Source organism: Danio rerio, chromosome 6 (assembly GCF_049306965.1).
Source record: "Danio rerio strain Tuebingen ecotype United States chromosome 6, GRCz12tu, whole genome shotgun sequence".
Taxonomy (NCBI): domain Eukaryota; kingdom Metazoa; phylum Chordata; class Actinopteri; order Cypriniformes; family Danionidae; genus Danio; species Danio rerio.
In genome coordinates, this window is record NC_133181.1 from 40,914,178 (window position 1) to 40,933,033 (window position 18,856).

The window sequence follows — 18,856 nt, forward strand, 5'->3', positions numbered from 1 at the left end:
TTCTCTGTCGCAGATCCATCATTTAAACCACATTAGTTATAACGTAAAATGTCTACTTTAAAGAAAAACCCATGATTTGTGCAAATATTTTGTTTTACACGCACACACATTTAAAATAAAAATCCAATATTAGTTTTTTAAAAACAAGCACTCGTTTTCCATATTAATTGAAATATACTGTATGTAAACGGAACATATAGGGCCTATGTTGCTTTTACAAATATTATTAAGAATGCTCCATATTCCATTCTCAAACATAAAAGCTAACACGTAATCTCATATATAAATCATATAAATCGTTAATGGTTTTAACTTACAGTAGGCCATTTATTAAGAAATGAAGAAAAATCCTACTTAATAATAATGATAATCGTAATAATATTATTATTATTAATATTATTATTATTATTAGGTAGAATCTTGTTTAATTTTTTATTTTATTCATTGTAAAAAATTATTTTACAATTTGACAATCAAACTGCTGCAGAAATCTTCTCACCAACAGGCCCATGTTATAAAGTATAAAGTACAGATACATTTCTTGATAAATAATCCTTAACGTATGCTATATAATAAGTTTTCACAATCTTTGAAGATGTAAATTTCTCTTTTAAATAATAGATCACCTATAGCTTTCGTCATGAGCCACGACTGCTTTCAAAATGGCGTAAATTTGCACTATAGAGAGCACAATTGTCAATATGAAGATTGCTAAAACTGAACTGTAAAAAAATACTTGGAAATTACACCTAAGAGAGATGACTTTAGAGATGAGTTTAAATGTTGGAATGTTCGAAATGAATAGGGTGTAGGGGGTATAACTGGTAAAAGAACACAACCAGGAACTATACTTCTAACTACAGCTTGAGAGGTGTAGCTGCAAGCGTACAAGTTTGCGACGCAGTTTGCGAATGTTCGCTGGAATTATGGATTTGAGAAACAAAATCAATAAACTATGTTTGTAGCAATGCAACTTGCGACCTTAGTTGGCTAACAATGGTTTTCAGAAACGCACCCCTGACCCGCAAAATGAAGTGTTCATCAAAGTTAAATTGAGTTCAGTCAATATAAACAAATAACATTCAAAATATATTTTAATCGTAAAGATTTAGTTAATGAATTAACATTAGTTTGAGTAATAAAAAATCATGACCACCAAACGATCTGTATTGGCAGATATCACTCAGGATCAGAAATTTTGCATCAGTGCATCACATTGTTTCATTTTTATTCCAGACCGTATTACCTGATCATTTCACATTAGTCTACATGGTAGCAGGGGAAAAAATATCACTAGGTGTCAACATTTAAGGCTTTTGCTGACTTGTTCCAACCTCAAAACCCATCAGTTGACAACATAGAGAAAAGTAGTCAAACTGCTGTCACATCAACATCATGTAAAGCCTAGTTAAACTATTAATAATAACTATTAATTGTAAAGAAATGCTATATTCCGTCAAATCCCACAATGTTTCACAATGCTGCAATCTGCATTTTCACCCTCTGCTCATTTCAATGATTTCATGTCACTCTGGCTGATCCATTTTCAGCTCTTCCTTACTAACGTTAAGCCGCATCTACTGTACATTAGCAAAGCAAAGCATACACAAGCTATGTACAAATAATTTGAAAGTCTTAGCTGCAACCCGACCTTGTTCACCTTGCACAATGTCTCAGTCTAAAGTGTGAAAAGCTGCCTAAGGTGCACAATTCTATTTAGCTAGTTCAAAAAAGCTTAGAAAAAATGACAAATGACAGAGAAATCAGTAATTGCGGGACATTCCCGAGCACTCATATGAAGTAATCCCTTTGAAGGCAACATTTTTAGCATGGCTAAAAATTTAGCATCCGCCTGCCTCACACCGCTGATGCTAAAGCTATTAAACTTAGAGAAGAGAAGCCTCAAGTCCATTATTACAAAGCAAGGGTTTCATTATATAAGCAATTACCCATTACAACATAGTAGAAAACGATTTTTGCATAGCATTTGGCTTTGCTGTACTTCCTTTCGTGATTTTTTTTTTTCATTCTGTGATAAATGTTGATGCCAAATGCATTCACTTTTGTTCATGTCCTTTGGAAAGTTTTCCTGAATGAAACTGCAGCTTGTGTGGTGCTCAATTCATTGTAGGACGAATGCAATAACCAGTGGAAACCAGGGAAATATAAAGTAGAAAGTCAAGGCAGATATGGCAATTATATTCCCATAGAGCTTTGAATCTATCATGCAATTTATGATATCAGGAGGGAAATGCAACAAGAGCACTCCTCTTATAGATTAGTGAAGTGAGAGGTGCAGTAAATAAGTGCTCGGCATTGTTTTTTTGCAGGTTCAGCTTGTCGTTGAATACTGAAGTGGAGAAGAAAAAGAGGTTGTTAGATCTTGTGGAGGCTAAACGGCTCCTTTAATCACTGGTTCCCTGTTGAGGTATGTGGCCCAGTAAACCAAATTGAAAGTTCCAAAGAGAACCGGAAACACTATCCGGGACATCTTGTCAATTTTGCTGACGCTATTGTAGGTCTTTTTGGGGTCCGGTGCAGGCTTGGCCTCGGCACTCTTCAATTGGACCGTGGTGCTGTTGGAGATGGTGGATATAGCCGCATCCTTGTTGATGTTGGCGGTGAAGTTGTTTGGCTTTTTGGAGAGCGCCAATGGGTCTTTTTTCTGTGGTTGAGAGAAAAGAAGACAGTCAGCACAATTACATGGACAACAATATTGTGATATTAACTCAATTAGGATAATATTTTGATTAAGAATCTATCATGTAAACGTGATTTTTGACATACCAAGCAATTTTGTGTTTTACAGACATCTAACAGACATCTAAAAATAGTTGGCTTAGGTAAAATATGGATACATTTGGCCTGTCTGTAAAAAAAAAAAAGTCTGATCCCAAATTTGTTTTATACCCAAGAGTGGACATAGTGATTTGGAGGCCCTAAGCAATTCCAGGTGTGAGGCCCTTGCATTGAAACTCAAAACGAGATTCTTATTCTTATTTCTTTTCTCTGTAGATTTGTTTTATTTATTTTTTATTTTTTGTCAGTGAACCGCATGTTAAAAATATATTTTAAGTGGAACCTTCATCTTCTTAATGTAAAATTAAATACAATTAATTCACAAACAAAAAACAAGTTCACAAACTATGTACAGTTAATGAGCCATATTTGTGATTAGATATTAATATATGCATGTAAAGTACGAAAAAAACTTTCCAATTTTAGAAAAATAAGTAGATCTTAATGATTATAGACAGATTTTAGGACATAAATTTATTAAAGAGCTAACGCTATATGATTAATATAGGCTTCTTGGCATTGATCAGGACCCCCTAATTCCTTGGGCCTCTAAGCGGCTGCTTATTTCGCTTATTGGTTAAGTCCACCCCTGTTTATAACCCTACCCATTTACCTTCCCCTTGAGCTATGAAACAGAATTAGGGGTTAGGGATATAAATATTCCACTAGGAAATGAGACACCACTCATGAAGTTGTCACATTGCAGGCGCAGCAGAGTGAGTGTTTTCAATTCATATGGAAGTTGAGCGTAATGCTCTACATGAGCATTGATGCAAATATTCTGTATGAATGAATTGAAAGCCTTGCATTTTCGATGACATGCAATCCAGCACCATTGATAGAGCGGTTGCCTAGTTTCAAAAATAGCACATCTCAGTGCTCTTTACTAATGGCAAACAAATTGTGTAATATTTTTATGATAAAGGTCTATTGTTAGCTAAATTTAGTGTGGGGTCATGACGTAACACACTATTTTTGTTATTAAGGTATTAAATCAGAAGCTTTTTGTAGTTCCAATTCAAATTAATTGATATTATTTTACAATTGTGGGGCTCTTTGCTTTCTATTTACAGCCGTGTTACTGCTGAGGAGTATTTGTAATGGGGTTTTGAAATATCTTAGACTAAAGGGCTATATGGCTATTACCACACTCCATGGTCTCTAAACTAAATAAGTTTGTATCACTTTATTTTGATGATCCCTTAAACGCATTTTGTTGAATTTAAGTTATATTGCATCTACATGCCAACTAATTCTCATTAGACTATGAGTAGAATGTTAGGTTGGGGTTAGGGTTATGGTTAAAGATGACATGTACTTGTACAAAGTTTCTTATAGTCAATTAAATGTTGAAGGAGAAGTCTCAACAGATATTTAGCAGACAGTCTACTAATACTCAAATGAGAAGTAATTGTCATGTAATTGCAATGCAACTTCTAGGCAACAAAATGTGCAATAGAGACTATCAAAATTACAAGTTTGGTACACCCCTACCCCTTTATGTAAACGTGTACACCAAGTGGTAAGGGTAAGTGGAAGGGCTATGGGCCAAAACTACACTAGTCATCAAATACACACATTAGATTGTTGTATTCACCAGTGTCTGTTTGCTTGTACAGCATGACAAATAATTAAATGCAGGAATCATACAAGTAACTGGGGGTAATGCTGGATGGTGTCATGCATGGAAATATTGACATGTCATTGTACTATGTAAAACAAATATGCATAATAATATTCTAAAATCAGCTACTGTAAACAACTTAATCATTATTTTATCTTATTCAAAAAAAGGTTGTGATTATGTCGGTGTAAATTAGAATATGTCTGTATAAACGTAAGGGCGAGGCAGTGGCGCAGTAGGTAGTGCTGTCGCCTCACAGCAAGAAGGTTGCTGGGTCGCTGGTTCGAACCTCGGCTCAGTTGGTGTTCTGTGTGGAGTTTGCATGTTCTCCCTCCCTTCGCGTGGGTTTCCTCCGGGTGCTCCAGTTTCCCCCACAGTCCAAAGACATGTGGTACAGGTGAATTGGGTAGGCTAAATTGTCCGTAGTGTATAAGTGTGTGTGTGGATGTTTCCCAGAGATGGGTTGCGGCTGGAAGGGCATCCGCTGCGTAAAAACTTGCTGGATAAGTTGGCGGTTCATTCCCCAGATTAATAAAGGGATTAAGCCGACAAGAAATTTATGTATAAACGTACCCACTGTCAAAGTCAGAAGATTCATTTATTAATTAATTTTCCTTCGGCTTAATCCCTTATTTGTGTATTACGCAGCGGATGCCCTTCCAGCCACAACCCAGTACTGGGAAAGACCCAAACACTTTCACACTCATACACTATGACCAGTTTTTTTATTATTAAATTCATTTATACCATCCACGTCTTTGGACTGTGGGGGAAACCGGAGCATCAGAAGGAAGCCCATGCCATAACAAAAAAGAACATGCAAACTCCACACAAAAATGCCAACTGGCTCAGCTGGGACTCCAACCAGCAACCTTCTTGCTTTGAGGCGACAATGCTAAACACTGAGCCATCGTGCCATAACTATCTGCTTTTAGAAAGCCCTGATAATGAATGAGTTTGAAGGTCGCAAACTTCTAATTAAAGGTGAAATATGTCAGGGTTAACAGAGATCTGACTCTGAACATTAAACAAAAGCCTCTGCAAAGGCAGAACAGGAGATTAATTAATAAAGTGACAGTCTAATAATGGAGTGGTTGAGACTGGGGTTCAGACAGAGTAAAGTGAACTTAATTCACTCCAAAGGACACGCATATGACTTTGAGGCTGTTTTCCGAAAAGAAATGTCATAGAAATGCTAAAGTTTATCTTTTGTTCTCAATCAGGGAGACATTGAGCAAATGTTCACAGATGTTGTAATGCTTTAAAGAAGTTAGTTTTTTTTACTCAACAATCAGTATTATGACTTTAGACTGAAGAAAAAACATAAGTGGTTAAAGGTCTGTACTGCATATGTGTTCCACTTGCAGGTGGGTAGAGGTAATCTGTCACCATGCCAGCTAATGGGGGTGGCGGACAAAAGGTTCTGAGTTGCTTCTAGCCACCCAATTTATTGTACTATTCATCTGTTCTTAAAGGAACTGAGCCTTCACGCTTTTAAAATGATGCAAAGTACCACTGAAATAGTCCAATAAAATATGTGTGTATGTGTCTGTGTGTATTACAATTATTCTGATGCCATTCAAAAGCTTTGGTGAGCAGCAAACCGACATTTAAAAGAGTTTGTGGAGAAAAATATTGAAATATTGTAATACTGTCAGATTTTCTGCTCGGAAATTGAAATTATATGCTCATTTACTCGTCTATTACTGTTTTTTTTTAAATATTTTACAAAAAATGTTGGAAACCTGTAACTACTGATTTCTATAGTACTGTATAGTATCTGTTTTTCCTACTATGGAAGTCAATGGTTACAGGTTCTCAGCTTTCTATGAAATGGCTTATTTTGCCTTCTTTAACCTTTCACTGCAGCTCAGTGTCCCTGTTTGCCTTAAATCCTCTACTGTGTGTCTAAAAATTCAGATGTCTACTGCCTGAATGACTATTACCCAGTGGTGCTGACTCCTTGTTATTATAAAATACTTCAAGAGCCTTATTTTGCAGCATATTACAATAGCTTATAAGGGAAATTGATTTACAGAACATGCAGTTATCATAGCACTGCACACATCCCATATGGAAATGCCAAACACATATTTGTCAGGATGCTATTAGTCAAATTTGGCTCTGCTTTTATACAATAACCCCCCAAAAACTGGTATGGAAACTACAACTTAAGGCTGTCAACCTCCCTGTGTTTATGGATCAAAGACTTCCTAACCAACAGGTCACAAGTGAAAATAATAGGGCATAGCTTATTGTCTTCTCTCGTTCTGAACACACTCTGCGAGGATGCGTGCTCAGTCCAGCACTCTTCACTCTATTCACACATAACTGCACTTCTATTCACGCCTCCTACACCAGTGTGAAATTCACAGACTGTGGTTTAGTTCATCTGTAGTGTGCCTCCTATCGAACTATGCTGAGACTTTCTACAGAGAGGAGATACATCTCCTGGCCCAGAGGTGTTCAGCAAACAATCTGGTTTTGAGCACCAGTAAGGCCAAAAAGGCTGTTGTGTACTTCAGAAGGTCCTGAAAGACAGCATGTGCAGCACTGTTGGAAGTAGAGCATGTGGAAACATCATGTTTCTGGGTACATTACAGCACTTTTGCTATTTTAAGGATCAGAAAAACAGTCTGTGCACTAGGCAGAGTGTCTTCTCTCTTCTTTTCTTAATGAGTCATGGGTGTGTTTTAGGCATAATGTGCATTTAAGCAATCACATTTTAATCACATTAAAGTGTCATCTCCTATTACCTTTAAGTGTCTGTTGCATGTCACCAAGATGCATTCAGTATTTAAATGGCAGATTTTTTTAGCAAAAAAACTGAACACTAGCAAAAAGAAAAAAATAAACATTAAAGACCATCTGTGTGAGGTTAAAAACCATCTACAGAACAAGTCTCTTACATTCAGACACTTCTTTTTGACCATGGATTTGGGAAATGGTGGAGGATGCACTCTACCGAAGACATCTATTACATATTTAATTTTGTAATTTCCTTTGTTTAGCTCAAATAAATCTTTTCAAAGCTATTTCTAAATTCAGTTTTTATTTCCAGCAAACTAGTCAATGAACAACAAAGTGTGATAAAAAATCCAAACACACTTCCTATTCCTATGCCCCATATGGTAATGCATATGTCTCTTAAAAAACCAATAGGTAGGCATATCTAATTCAAAAAAAAATATATATAAAAAAACTAATATAAATATGCAAATAAGAAATACTTTCCATAATAATATAATTAAATAAATGTAAATTGTTATAAATAAACTGGCTACAACAGAGCCAGATTCCACCAAAGCCTAGATGAAGGCATGGGAGAAGGAAACGATTTTAGTATTTAATAGTATTAAATGTAAAAAAAATAAATTATATATATATATATATATATATATATATATATATATATATATATATATATATATATATATATATATATATATATATATATATATACTACGTTTCATATTTGTATTGTAATGTGTATTTATATAGCACATTTATTGTTTATGGCCATACATCCAAAGCCCTTTATATGTGTAGCATCCACTTGGATGATGCGACGGCAGCCACAGCACAACCCACCACACACTAGCTATAAGTGAAGTGGAGAGAGAGGGATAGAGCCAATTTAGTGGATGGGGATGATTGGGAGGCCATGATTGGTAACGGCCAATGGAGAGAATTTGGCCAGGACCCCCGGGTTACACCCTTACTCTTTTTGAGAAGTACCATGGGATTTTTAATGTCCACAGCGAGTCAGGACCTTGGTTTAATGTCTCATCTGAAAGATGATGCTCACTCACAGTATAGTGTCCCCTTCACTATACTGGGGCATTAGGACTGACAGAGACCACAGGTTAAGCACCCCACTTAAAAATATGTGTGCACAGCTGTGATTATGTGTGTTTTGAACCTGCATAGGTACATAATACTAACACACTCTTTAATAACAAATAAAAACACTGGGCTATTGAATTTAGACCAGCTTTTTTGTTGGTAAATGGCGCAGTCAATTTCAGTTGCCTCAAAATAGCAAGACACAACAATGCGCCTTAACGCACATTCAGACCAGCACACTGATAGGTGCAGAAATGGGCATGTGTTCATTTGATATTTAAAGAACGTGGCGCAAAACTGATGCCTTTCTCAGGCTTAAACTAGCAAGAAATAATTGCATTGCGAATGTCACCGCATCGCGATCTGTGTATAATAAGGCCCTTATGCCGAGTTCAGACTGCATGCATAATTTTAGTGCTGATTTTGACTCGTCGACAGGTTTTGCGAAAATCGCAGCCAAATGCCTGGAAATCACAGGCAAATTGGTGGTCATTCACGCGAGTGACAATCACACAGTGTGAACTATCAAAGATGAGATCTGAGAGAATTGCAGATGAGTCGGCAACGCCTGTAAGATATTTGTCATTGTAAATATCTGGACCTGTCGCTAATTCAAATCATGCCGTGTGAAATGTGTTTTGACTGAAAATAACATTGACGATTATCTACAGCCAATGAGAGAGCATTATCCACTACCTGCAGGCCAGCGGGAGGATAATGAAGAAGTTTAAAGCTTTTCTTTTCTGTCTATTAGTCCCAAGAAGTGGAGGAAAAACTAATGTAAATTTGGCAGGAGCACCCATATCTGTTTGACATGTCATCTGAGCAATACCACAAAAGGGTCAAATACGAAAAAAATTTGAGGAGAAAATTGCTAATTACCTTAAAAACAGGTGAGCAAAATAAGTAAATTTTCTACCCCACTAAAGGCTTTTTTCTCATTATGTTGTTGATAACAAAAGGTATACTATGAGAACTTGCATTTTTTCCTTGTCACTTCTCGCATGCGTTTGTTTGTGAGGCGTAGTTTGTGGCCCGAGTAAAAATTGTTGGACGGCGATTCTTCCTATTGTAAAATCTTGCAGAGTGAAACCCCCTGTCGCCAATCCACCTTGCAGTATAAACACAGCGAAACGCTAGCCCAGATAGTCATGCAGTGTGGAAACATCTATGACATGACTACTTTGAAAATTGAGCATTCTGAACTCGGCATTAGTTAAATACATTCATAAATTTGGTCAAAACTACACTAACCACAAGTTAGTGTACAGTATCATATTTTCTACAAAAATATTAAAATAAAAAGCACAAGTTTTTTAAACAATAGAAATATTTCTAAAGCATCAAATCAGCACATTATATAATCTCAAAATGATCACATAACACCAACATTAATGGCAGATAGAAGTTCAAGCTGTTTTCTTTCTAGTCGGAGAATACAGCCTTAAGCAGAAATGAGTTTTCAAAATCAGTCAAAAATAATAAACCCTGAAAAAATCTAACCATTACCATCAAACTGCCAATAATGATGAGGCTTTTTGATGCAGACAAAACGTCTTTTTTCTACTTCCTGCTCTTCCTTAAAGAAGGAAGCACAGCAGGAGCTCAGGCTTTTAGAAGTACTCCTCAGCAGGAAAGGAGGAATAAGCTGGTATTTAACAAAAAAAAGTGAGGGTGACATTTAAGAAAGCTGCGCTGGAGGTCCAGATGTGACCTTCAGAGGTCTGACTGGAGAGCCTTTACTAACACACTCACCACAGTGACATGTGCACTGACCGCTCTTTCAGTTCTGTTTGTCCACTGCCAATGAAAAATTACCACCTGGGTAAAAATGGATCTTGCATAAGGAGAAACCTGGCATTTACATGCACATCAAACAGGCAGCTCTCGGAAATCTCAATGAAGTGGCTGGTCTGAAGGGCATTCTGGGTAAAGGCTAAAAACTCATCCTGTAGAATTTGAAAATGTGACATCCATCAGCAGCGTCCACAAATGCAGCACATTTAATAAAGCCGCTGACATTTGAGTTAGTGTCACCCTCTGAGATGCTGTGACTGAGCACTCTCAAGCTGTTCGGTTGTCTCAAAACAATTAGAAAAAGCATATTATATAACAGCTACCAGGGAAGCAATGTATTGTAACCTTGCCGTCAAAGAGAATTGAACTGTCATGTTATGCAACCGCACTCAACAAAGACTCTTTCTGAGCCTTTTGGAACAATGCATATGCGCAAACATGTGAAATCAACTCACTTTAGGCTGCTGAGCTTCTAGCGCCTTCTTTCCATCCCAAGCCCAGCTGCGTTTGGTGAAGTAGTTGACAGTGGCGAACTCAATAAGCGCAGAGAACACGAAGGCATAGCAGACAGCTATGAACCAGTCCATGGCGGTAGCATACGCCACTTTAGGTAGAGAGTTACGGGCGCTGATGCTGAGGGTGGTCATGGTCAACACTGTGGTCACCCCTGTGGAGGAGCATCAAACAGTACATGGATTTAAATAATATTACAATGTAAGAGCTCTCTAAAGGAAAAAATAAACATTTAAAAGTTGAAAAATATCTGTGATTTCTATTTATTTATTTATTTATTTAGTTAGTTAGTTAGTTAGTTAGTTAGTTAGTTATCGTATTTTATGCTTATCAAGACTGCACTGCATTGCATATTTAACAAAATATAATAAAAACATTCATATTCGGTATGTCCTAGCAAAAATTGTACTATTGGGCTGCTAACATACAAAACACGCTATACTGGTTTTATTTTCAACTCCAACCTATTGAACCAGCATGGATATACATGGAATGTTAGGCTCAAAAACCAACTTCTCTTCCAGCCTTACTGACAAGCAAGCTACTGTACATCCAATGACTGTGGTTAATAGCACAGTGTTAAAACATTCATTGAGGATTTGGACAGTTTAGAAAATCGTTTGGCTTCAGAGAACAATCTCTTTTAAGTCCTATTGCCCACAATGACCTTTTTTGCTTCTTTTAAACAGTTATCAACATACTTTTCCCTCAACAAGTAAGATTTTTTTCGATTCTTTTAAGTTAGAAACTATGTTAAATCACCTCTGCCAGATTTTCCAACCATGCCCCCTGATAATTCATTACTTATTTTTTCACATAACATACTAGTCAAGGGTTCCAACCAGTTAAAAGTTTTCTGTTCTATTGTTGTTGTTGTATTCAGCAAGGATACATTCAATTGATCAAATGTTATAGTAAAATATAATTTATATTGAACAAATGCTGTTCTTTTAAAAACTAAAAAAAAAAAAAATCCTCAAAAAAATCCCAATTTCCACAAAAAAAACTGAAAAGCAAAAACTTAGTTCAGCAGACAAAATACATCACCAAAAAGGCATATTAAGAGTCATTTGTGACACTGAACACATGATGTGAACACATCTCATGACACTGAACATTTCAGCTTGCCATCACAGAAACTAAATATAAAAGCAGAAAATTATATTATTTATTATATTTTCATTCACTGCAATATATTGCGATATAAATTAAATTTCACCAGAATAAGAATAAGAATTCATAGTTTTAGATTGTTTGGGATGATTCTGTAGGGGAGCATATCTGAATAAAATATCATTTAAAAATAATAATGCAACAGAGAAAAGATGCAAATAAACAAGGATTTATGATTTTCTGAGGAGTCAAACAGTATTCAGAAGCAAAACTTTTTTTTTTAAATCACTCTATAATGATGATGATAATAATAATAATAATAATAATAATAATAATAATATCACTGTATCGTTTTAACTGAGTAAATAATTATATAAAGTACAAATAATATTTAAGCTACAAACTTTTAATGCATTGTGCCTAAATAGCCTAAATTTGCTTTAGATTCTTACCGTCAGGTTTTAAAAACACATGCAAATAATAAACTTTATTTCTAAAGTTAAATTCTGAAATTAATCCACTATGTTGTTAATTGAAATGTCTTATCAACTATAATCTCAATTACATTGCAGATTGTGACTACTGCAGACTCGCACATTGCGATATCGATGCTAAAAGATATATTGTGCAGCCCTAATTCCTATCTCTAAACCTACAACAAAATTATAATTTTATCTAAATATTTGAAGTTTGAAACTTTGTTAGACACCATAAATCAAATCATATGCCTAATTAACAAAACCTCCAGTAGCTAGCTCTCTGCAGCTTTTACATGTTCTCTTACTGAAGCTAAGGAGGGCTGCACCCGGTCAGTACCTGGATGGGAGACCATGGGAACATGGGAAAACTAGGTTGCTGCCAGAAGTGGTGTTAGTGAGACCTGCAGTCTTTGTGGATCCTATCGCCCCAGTATATTGATGGAGACTCTATACTGATATTTAAATCAAGGTCTTGACTCTCTGTGGTTTTTAAAAATCGCAGGATGTCCTTTGAAAAAGAGTAGGGTTTATCCTGGCCAAATTGGCCTGCTGGCCTCAGTCCATGATGGCCTCCTAACCATCCACATTTCATAATTGGCTTCATTATTCTGTCTCCTCTCCACCAATCAGCTGGTGTGTGATGTGTGGTCTGGTGCAATATGGCTGCCGTTGTGTCATCCAGGTGGATGCTGCACACTGGTGGTGGATGACAAGATTCCCCCCTAAACATGTGTAAAGCTATGTGAATGTAAGGAATTATTATTATTGGTGTCACGGTGGTGCAGTGGGTAGCATGATCGCCTCACAGCAAGAAGGTCACTGGTTCAAGTCCTGGCTGGGTCAGTTGTCATTTCTCTGTGGGGACTGCAGGTTTGCCCAGTGTTCGTGTGGGTTTCCTCTGGGTGCTCCAGTTTCCCCCACAGTCCAAAGACATTCGCTAAGGGTTAACTGAATAAGCCTAATTGGTTGTAGTGTATGTCTGTGCATGCAAGAGTGTAGGTTGCAGCTGGAAGGGCATGTGTAATACATAAGCTGGATAAGTTGGCAGTTAATTCTGCTGTGGCCACCCCTGATTAATAAAAGTACTAAGCCAGAAAATTAATGAATTATTATTATTATTATTAAAAAATTCTTTAAATGTGGAAGAGCTACAATTTCTTCATGCAAAACAAACAGGCATACACTGCTTTTCAAATAAAAAGATTTGTGTGCTGAATATGATCACAGTCATCCATCAAAACATGTTCTGCAGAAGCAGAGTCATTTTGTGAATGCAACCACACCAGTAAGCCGGGAAATTCTGTCTTTCATCCAACATAATTCTTTTAATATTTCAAATCCTGCGCATGAATAAAATATCGGTTCATGAATCATAAGCTCATCTTAACAACAAAACAAACCAAACCAGCAGGGAATACTGACATTAAGATCATTTCATTCCCAGGAACGCTGCTTTTTCTCTCAAAGAAAAATAAAGTGTGCAAAAGGTAGTTTGGAACGGTCACTGTGTGCACACTGTGCCGTTTTAATATCTAACATCCCCTAGAGTGACAGTATCATTAATAATTCTTTATGCAAAGTTCTGGTAAAGGCGCGGAGGTGTTCTGTCCCTGTCAGAAGGAGATGTGCAGATAAAGTCGCCCCAGGCATTGGACACAGACACCTTTAGACATAAATAGGTATGGTACTACAATCCCTCAGGCATTCAGCTCTGGGAATTCGCAGCCTGTGGCAATGCAAATAAAAAAAAAAGATTTAAAACAGCACATGTGCATATCAGTGAGCTTTGAGCCTCCGTTCGTGGATATTTGTATGTCTATGAGTGTGTGTGTGTGTGTGTGAGTGAGAGAGTGTTTTGATGAATTCTTTGTTGGCCAGTCATAGAGATGTTGTTTGCGTGGGCAAATATTCCTTGTGGAGCGTCTGCTCGCTTTGCTGATTATTGCCAAGATAAAATGCAAGACCTCGGAATTGAATGAGAACAGTGGTGTGAATTCAGAAACAGTCATCCGAGTGGATTAGTTCTTGATTCCCTCTGATTGCATCAGTCGATTCCGATTTCCATTTTGATGAGAATTATTGATGCATTAAGCAAAACATTAACTGATGGCCGAAGCGAGCAATAGATATGAATATATAGTTGCTTGGTGACTGTAATGAAATATTTTTGTTCCCATTTTAAATGATGTCCTGCATACTTTTAGATAAAGGAGATTAAATATCTATGCTAGGCACTCACCATTATAAGACAGTAATATTAGTGTAGATTTAGGTCGTGACATCAGGTGACCAAAACTCAATGTCTAGCCAGCGGCTAATGACATTAATTTGACATCCCATGACGATGTCAAATGACGTTGATATTTGGTTGATTTTAGGTTGTGTTGGAAAATGACCAAAATCCAACGTAGAGCCAACATCTTAAACCAACGTCATATTGACATAAAATACTGACATTTATTTGTAAGGTATAGCAACCAAAATCCAACGTCTAAAACAGAGGTTCTCAAACATTTTTCATCAAGTACCACCTCAGAAAAAAGTTGTCTTTGCAAGTACCACCATAATGAGCAGTACTAAAATACAGTATTAGGTCCAGAAAAGCAGCTAAAGCTCTGTACAGCTTGAAAACAAGGCATATTAGCTCCTAATATTAAGAACATTTAATTATAATGTGCTTTTAAAAGTAAGAATGGTAGGTTACTGTTCTTAAAAAATAAAAAATAAAAAACTCCTGGTTTATCAGCACCTGGAAATGTTGCCTGGACCTCTTAAATATAGGCTTTATGTCATCATATTCACATAAAAATAATTTTTGATAATTCATTTAAATATATGTAGCATGTATGACATATTTGATTCATCCGCGTACCACTAGAAGGAAGGCCACGTACCACTAGTGGTACATGTACCACAGTTTGAGAACCACTGGTCTAAAAGATGCTATAGTATTAATGTCCACACAACGTCAAGCTGTAACATCATTAGACGCTGATATTTGGTTGATATTAGGTTGGATGTCGGCCTGACGTTGGGTTCTGACGTTAACCCGATTTTCATTTCCAAACAAAATGCAACATCCACCGACCTTTTGGTACATCAATCTGACATCATGTTGACGTCCTGTGCCTGCTGGGTTCTTTAAGACATTGTAAGATGTCATCATTAGAATCACCATTACAATTATCTTCAAGGCAAACTTAACTTTGTCTAGAAGATCTATATTATCTGGAAAAAGCTAACAAGCATGGATTTATACAGAATGCATGTGAAGGTTTATTTTTTTGTATGTATTTTTGTTTTGGTTTGTGTTTTTGTATGTTTTGTGAGTTGTAGGTTGGAGGTTGCCCTTATTTAAACACAGTGAGAGAGTTTGTCGGACTGCTGTTCATTCATTGTTTGGGCAATTGGCCAGAGATACGCTCCAATTTGGGCTTTATGTTTTGTTTTGCACCTTTACATTAGCACTGACAACACTTACCGCATGCATTCACTTGCTGTTCACACTGATTAAACATACTGATACGGATCTTTTGGTTATGTTATTTTCAATTTTGTTAAAATTAATTTTATGTTTGGCTTTATTTCATCATGTTATCTGCCTACATCTTAGAGAACATTGTAGTTACAGTAACAACCAGTAGGGGCAAATGACACCATGCAATTTGGTACGGTATTGTTTGCACTATACAAAACTAAAAGGGTTAAAAAAAAGTGTTGGTCTTTGAAATAAATCTGAAATAAAATGTAAATATCAGATTAAAAAATCTATTAAAAGGAAATACTGCCTTACCAACCAATTAGCATTAGTATATACTTAGATAACTAAAATAATTGAAATTGACAAAAAGCTGAAATTAATCAAATATAAATTACATAAAACATTAAAATTACCTTGCTAAATGAAATGAGCTGCTGTCATTTAATTTTCTGTGTTTTATGCTTTTATGCTAAAGAAAGAAAGAAAGAAAAAAAAGAAAAAAGAATATTCAAATGTTTGTGCTTTATAAAATGAATATAAAATAACTTGTAGTAGTAAGATGCATAATATTTAAGGTATAATATATAAAAAAAACTTTTCATTTTGTATAAAGCCTGAATTACCACAAACAATAAATAAATAAAGTGCAGAAGGAAGTACTGACCAAACACAGTTCTGGCTGGGACGGATTCACGGTTGAGCCAGAATGAGACTTGGGACAGAATGACAGTCATGAAGCACGGCATGTAGGTCTGAATCACAAAGTAACCAATCTTCCTCTTCAGGTAGAAGTGGGCCATCATTACAGTGTATTGACCTGTAGGGGGAACAATGAAACAGAAAAAGTAGAATGAAATGAGTGAACGGGCGAGAATAACAGTGATGAAAAGAAGAAACAAAGGGACTAAGAGAGAGATGGATAACGTGTGATTAAACTCTTGGGGGGATAAGTGCAAACCAGCTGAGAGGTTTAAAGAGAAAATGAGAAAAAGAGAGAGAGAGAGATATGAAGTGAGACACAAGTCAAAGGAAGACAGATGCATAATCAAAAAGAAATCTGGAAGTTATTCAATTATGGAATTTCCCAAAAAGCTGTCATAATTTTTCCTTTAGAAGCATTTTGATGTTCTGGTTGGTCGTCTCATTAGCACCATGTAGTGGACAGTAACTGTAATGTCTGACCACAAAGATTATTTAATTGTGTTAAGTGACGAACAACTTTAAAGGGGGGGGGGGGGGGGTGTCGCCTGCAATAGATCCACAGTGTGGAACATATCGAATCATCTAAATAAGAGCAACATTTAATCTCTGTTTAAGAGTTGTCACCCTGTGCACTGGAACATGGTGAGGTAAATCATTAACTGCAATAGAAAAGAGAATACAGAGTGAATAAAAAAAACATTATACATCCTGTTAACCAAGCGAAGATTGAATTTGAAGCTTTTAAAAAAATCCTTTTGAGCCACACAGTCTGATAAACTATAGAAAATCCACTGATGACTGCTGCTTTCTCCTGGCAAAATCGGATTTTTGTGTCCCACTAATCCCTTGTCACAATCTGCATCCTGCAGGCTTCTCTCTCTCTCTCTGTCTCTCTCTCACACACACACACACACTCGTCTGTCTCTCTCTCTTTCAATAGTTCCATCCATTCTGTCAGGCCAGGCCTCTACATTTGGGATATACTCTTTCTCTGCTTGCATAAAGAGGCAACCAAAAAAGGGGGGCAAACAGCACCAAATCTAGTCTGGATCAGAGGAGACGGATCAAGTGGATCAGATGAAGATGATGACAAGCTGTTGAGCCTTGGAAGTCAAGGAAAAGTTTGAACATTGTGAGGGCCCTGGGGGCAAAGATGTCCTCGTCACGAGGGGCTCGACGCATCCCCTTCATCTCGCACTGCCCTTTATTTCAATGACCGGGAAGAAAGCACATCTGGCAGTGCCCCATTTCAAATATTCCGCCTTGGATGCGCCTTGCCGGGTGGGACTCTTTGAGAGCTGAAAACATGCGACTGTGGTGGATTTTACTGCTAAGCTTTTGGAGTGTTTATGGAGAACTCCCATTCATAGCAGAAAACAACGCTGCCATGCTGGTCAACTGGTGAGTGCTTTGCTTTCCTAGAAAATAACACAGTTGACAGGAACGGATGAACACACCAACAGTAAAGCAGGTCAGATTCTGAATCAGTCTGAAAGAGTTGCAGGTGCTATTTTCTGGATGTGAGTTCTTATTAATAAAAGGTGACAGGTTATCTGGATGTCTTTACGGTGTGGGACAAGTGATTGAGTGTTGACATTTCCACCAAAAATAATTTCAGGTTAGCAGGCTTTCCTCCCCCTTCCTTTGCTCTTTCTTCTCCGTCAGGTGTTCTAAGTTGAGCTAATGACCCTGTGTTGATATGAAGTCCAGGTGGAGCTATTTTTGACTTTGTAAAGAGGTTTGCTCTTCAGATTAGCAGCAGTAATGACCAGTTGACCTTTGTCCTGCAAGTCAGCCAAGGCAAAATGTCAGAAGAGGCAAGGATCTCCCACAAAGCAAGTTGGTAACTTGTTTCTAAAAGTGCTTCTTTCCACTTGATGACAGCCAGCGAACTTGGATGGGTTAATCAATGGCTGTTAAAAGCAAAATAGACTCAGCAGGGCTGAAAACATGATGCGGTCAGTGAAGTTGATAGCATCTGCCTAGCTCATGATCGTGTCTTATTGAATATGACCGTATGCCAGCTCAGCACGGTTATCCATATATGTACATCCATAAAAGCGGAACAAGGGGAAGCCCCCAACCCCCACACATAATGATTACAAGGCTAGAGGCAGCAATGATATGAGTGTAATACCAGTCCTCTTTACATAACCGAATTAGGCAGATGCTGTCTAGGCCCCCATTCTCCCCCTCGTAGAGCTCCCATGTGTCTCTTGCCGGCTTGAGCCAATGGCGTCTGAGCGACGTCACATGGTAAAAGCACAACTGATGGGGAGGCACAAGGATTAACCCTCCAGACCCAATGGCTCAGGATAAGTGTTGTTTATTCCCCCTCCCTCTCATCCTCATCTCTTCCTGTACTCTCGCTGGTCCTAGAGACAGCTGGCCGTGAGTGGGAGGTGTACTGAAATCCTCATCACTCATGCGTCATCCAGCTTGATTTGAAAAGGCTATAATCATTCAAGGAATATCATTTTATTTAAGTGAGACGATGTCAAA

The 18,856-nt window shown here is 37.2% G+C and overlaps 2 protein-coding genes across 4 annotated transcripts in view; one reads left to right on the top strand and one right to left on the bottom strand.

Annotated features, from left to right (window-relative positions):
- Positions 1-1,076: 1,076 nt before the first annotated feature.
- Positions 1,077-18,856, bottom strand: part of gabra5 (gamma-aminobutyric acid type A receptor subunit alpha5) — a 60,041-nt gene continuing 42,261 nt past the window's right edge. For both annotated transcript variants that reach the window (XM_005166083.6, XM_005166082.6), the window contains exons 9-11: positions 16,317-16,469; positions 10,522-10,733; positions 1,077-2,665 (exon numbers count right to left, since the gene is read on the bottom strand). In XM_005166083.6, the coding sequence (XP_005166140.1) occupies positions 2,393-2,665; positions 10,522-10,733; positions 16,317-16,469 (638 nt within the window). In that variant the 3' untranslated portion in view covers positions 1,077-2,392. The remainder of the gene's footprint in view (positions 2,666-10,521; positions 10,734-16,316; positions 16,470-18,856) is intronic.
- The window catches only part of gabrb3 (gamma-aminobutyric acid type A receptor subunit beta3), a 138,869-nt gene continuing 137,065 nt past the window's right edge, over positions 17,053-18,856 (top strand). Inside the window, exon 1 of one of the 2 annotated variants that reach the window (XM_021471810.3) lies at positions 17,053-17,755. In XM_021471810.3, the coding sequence (XP_021327485.1) occupies positions 17,622-17,755 (134 nt within the window). In that variant the 5' untranslated portion in view covers positions 17,053-17,621. The remainder of the gene's footprint in view (positions 17,756-18,856) is intronic. The other variant, XM_021471811.3, reaches the window with a different exon arrangement.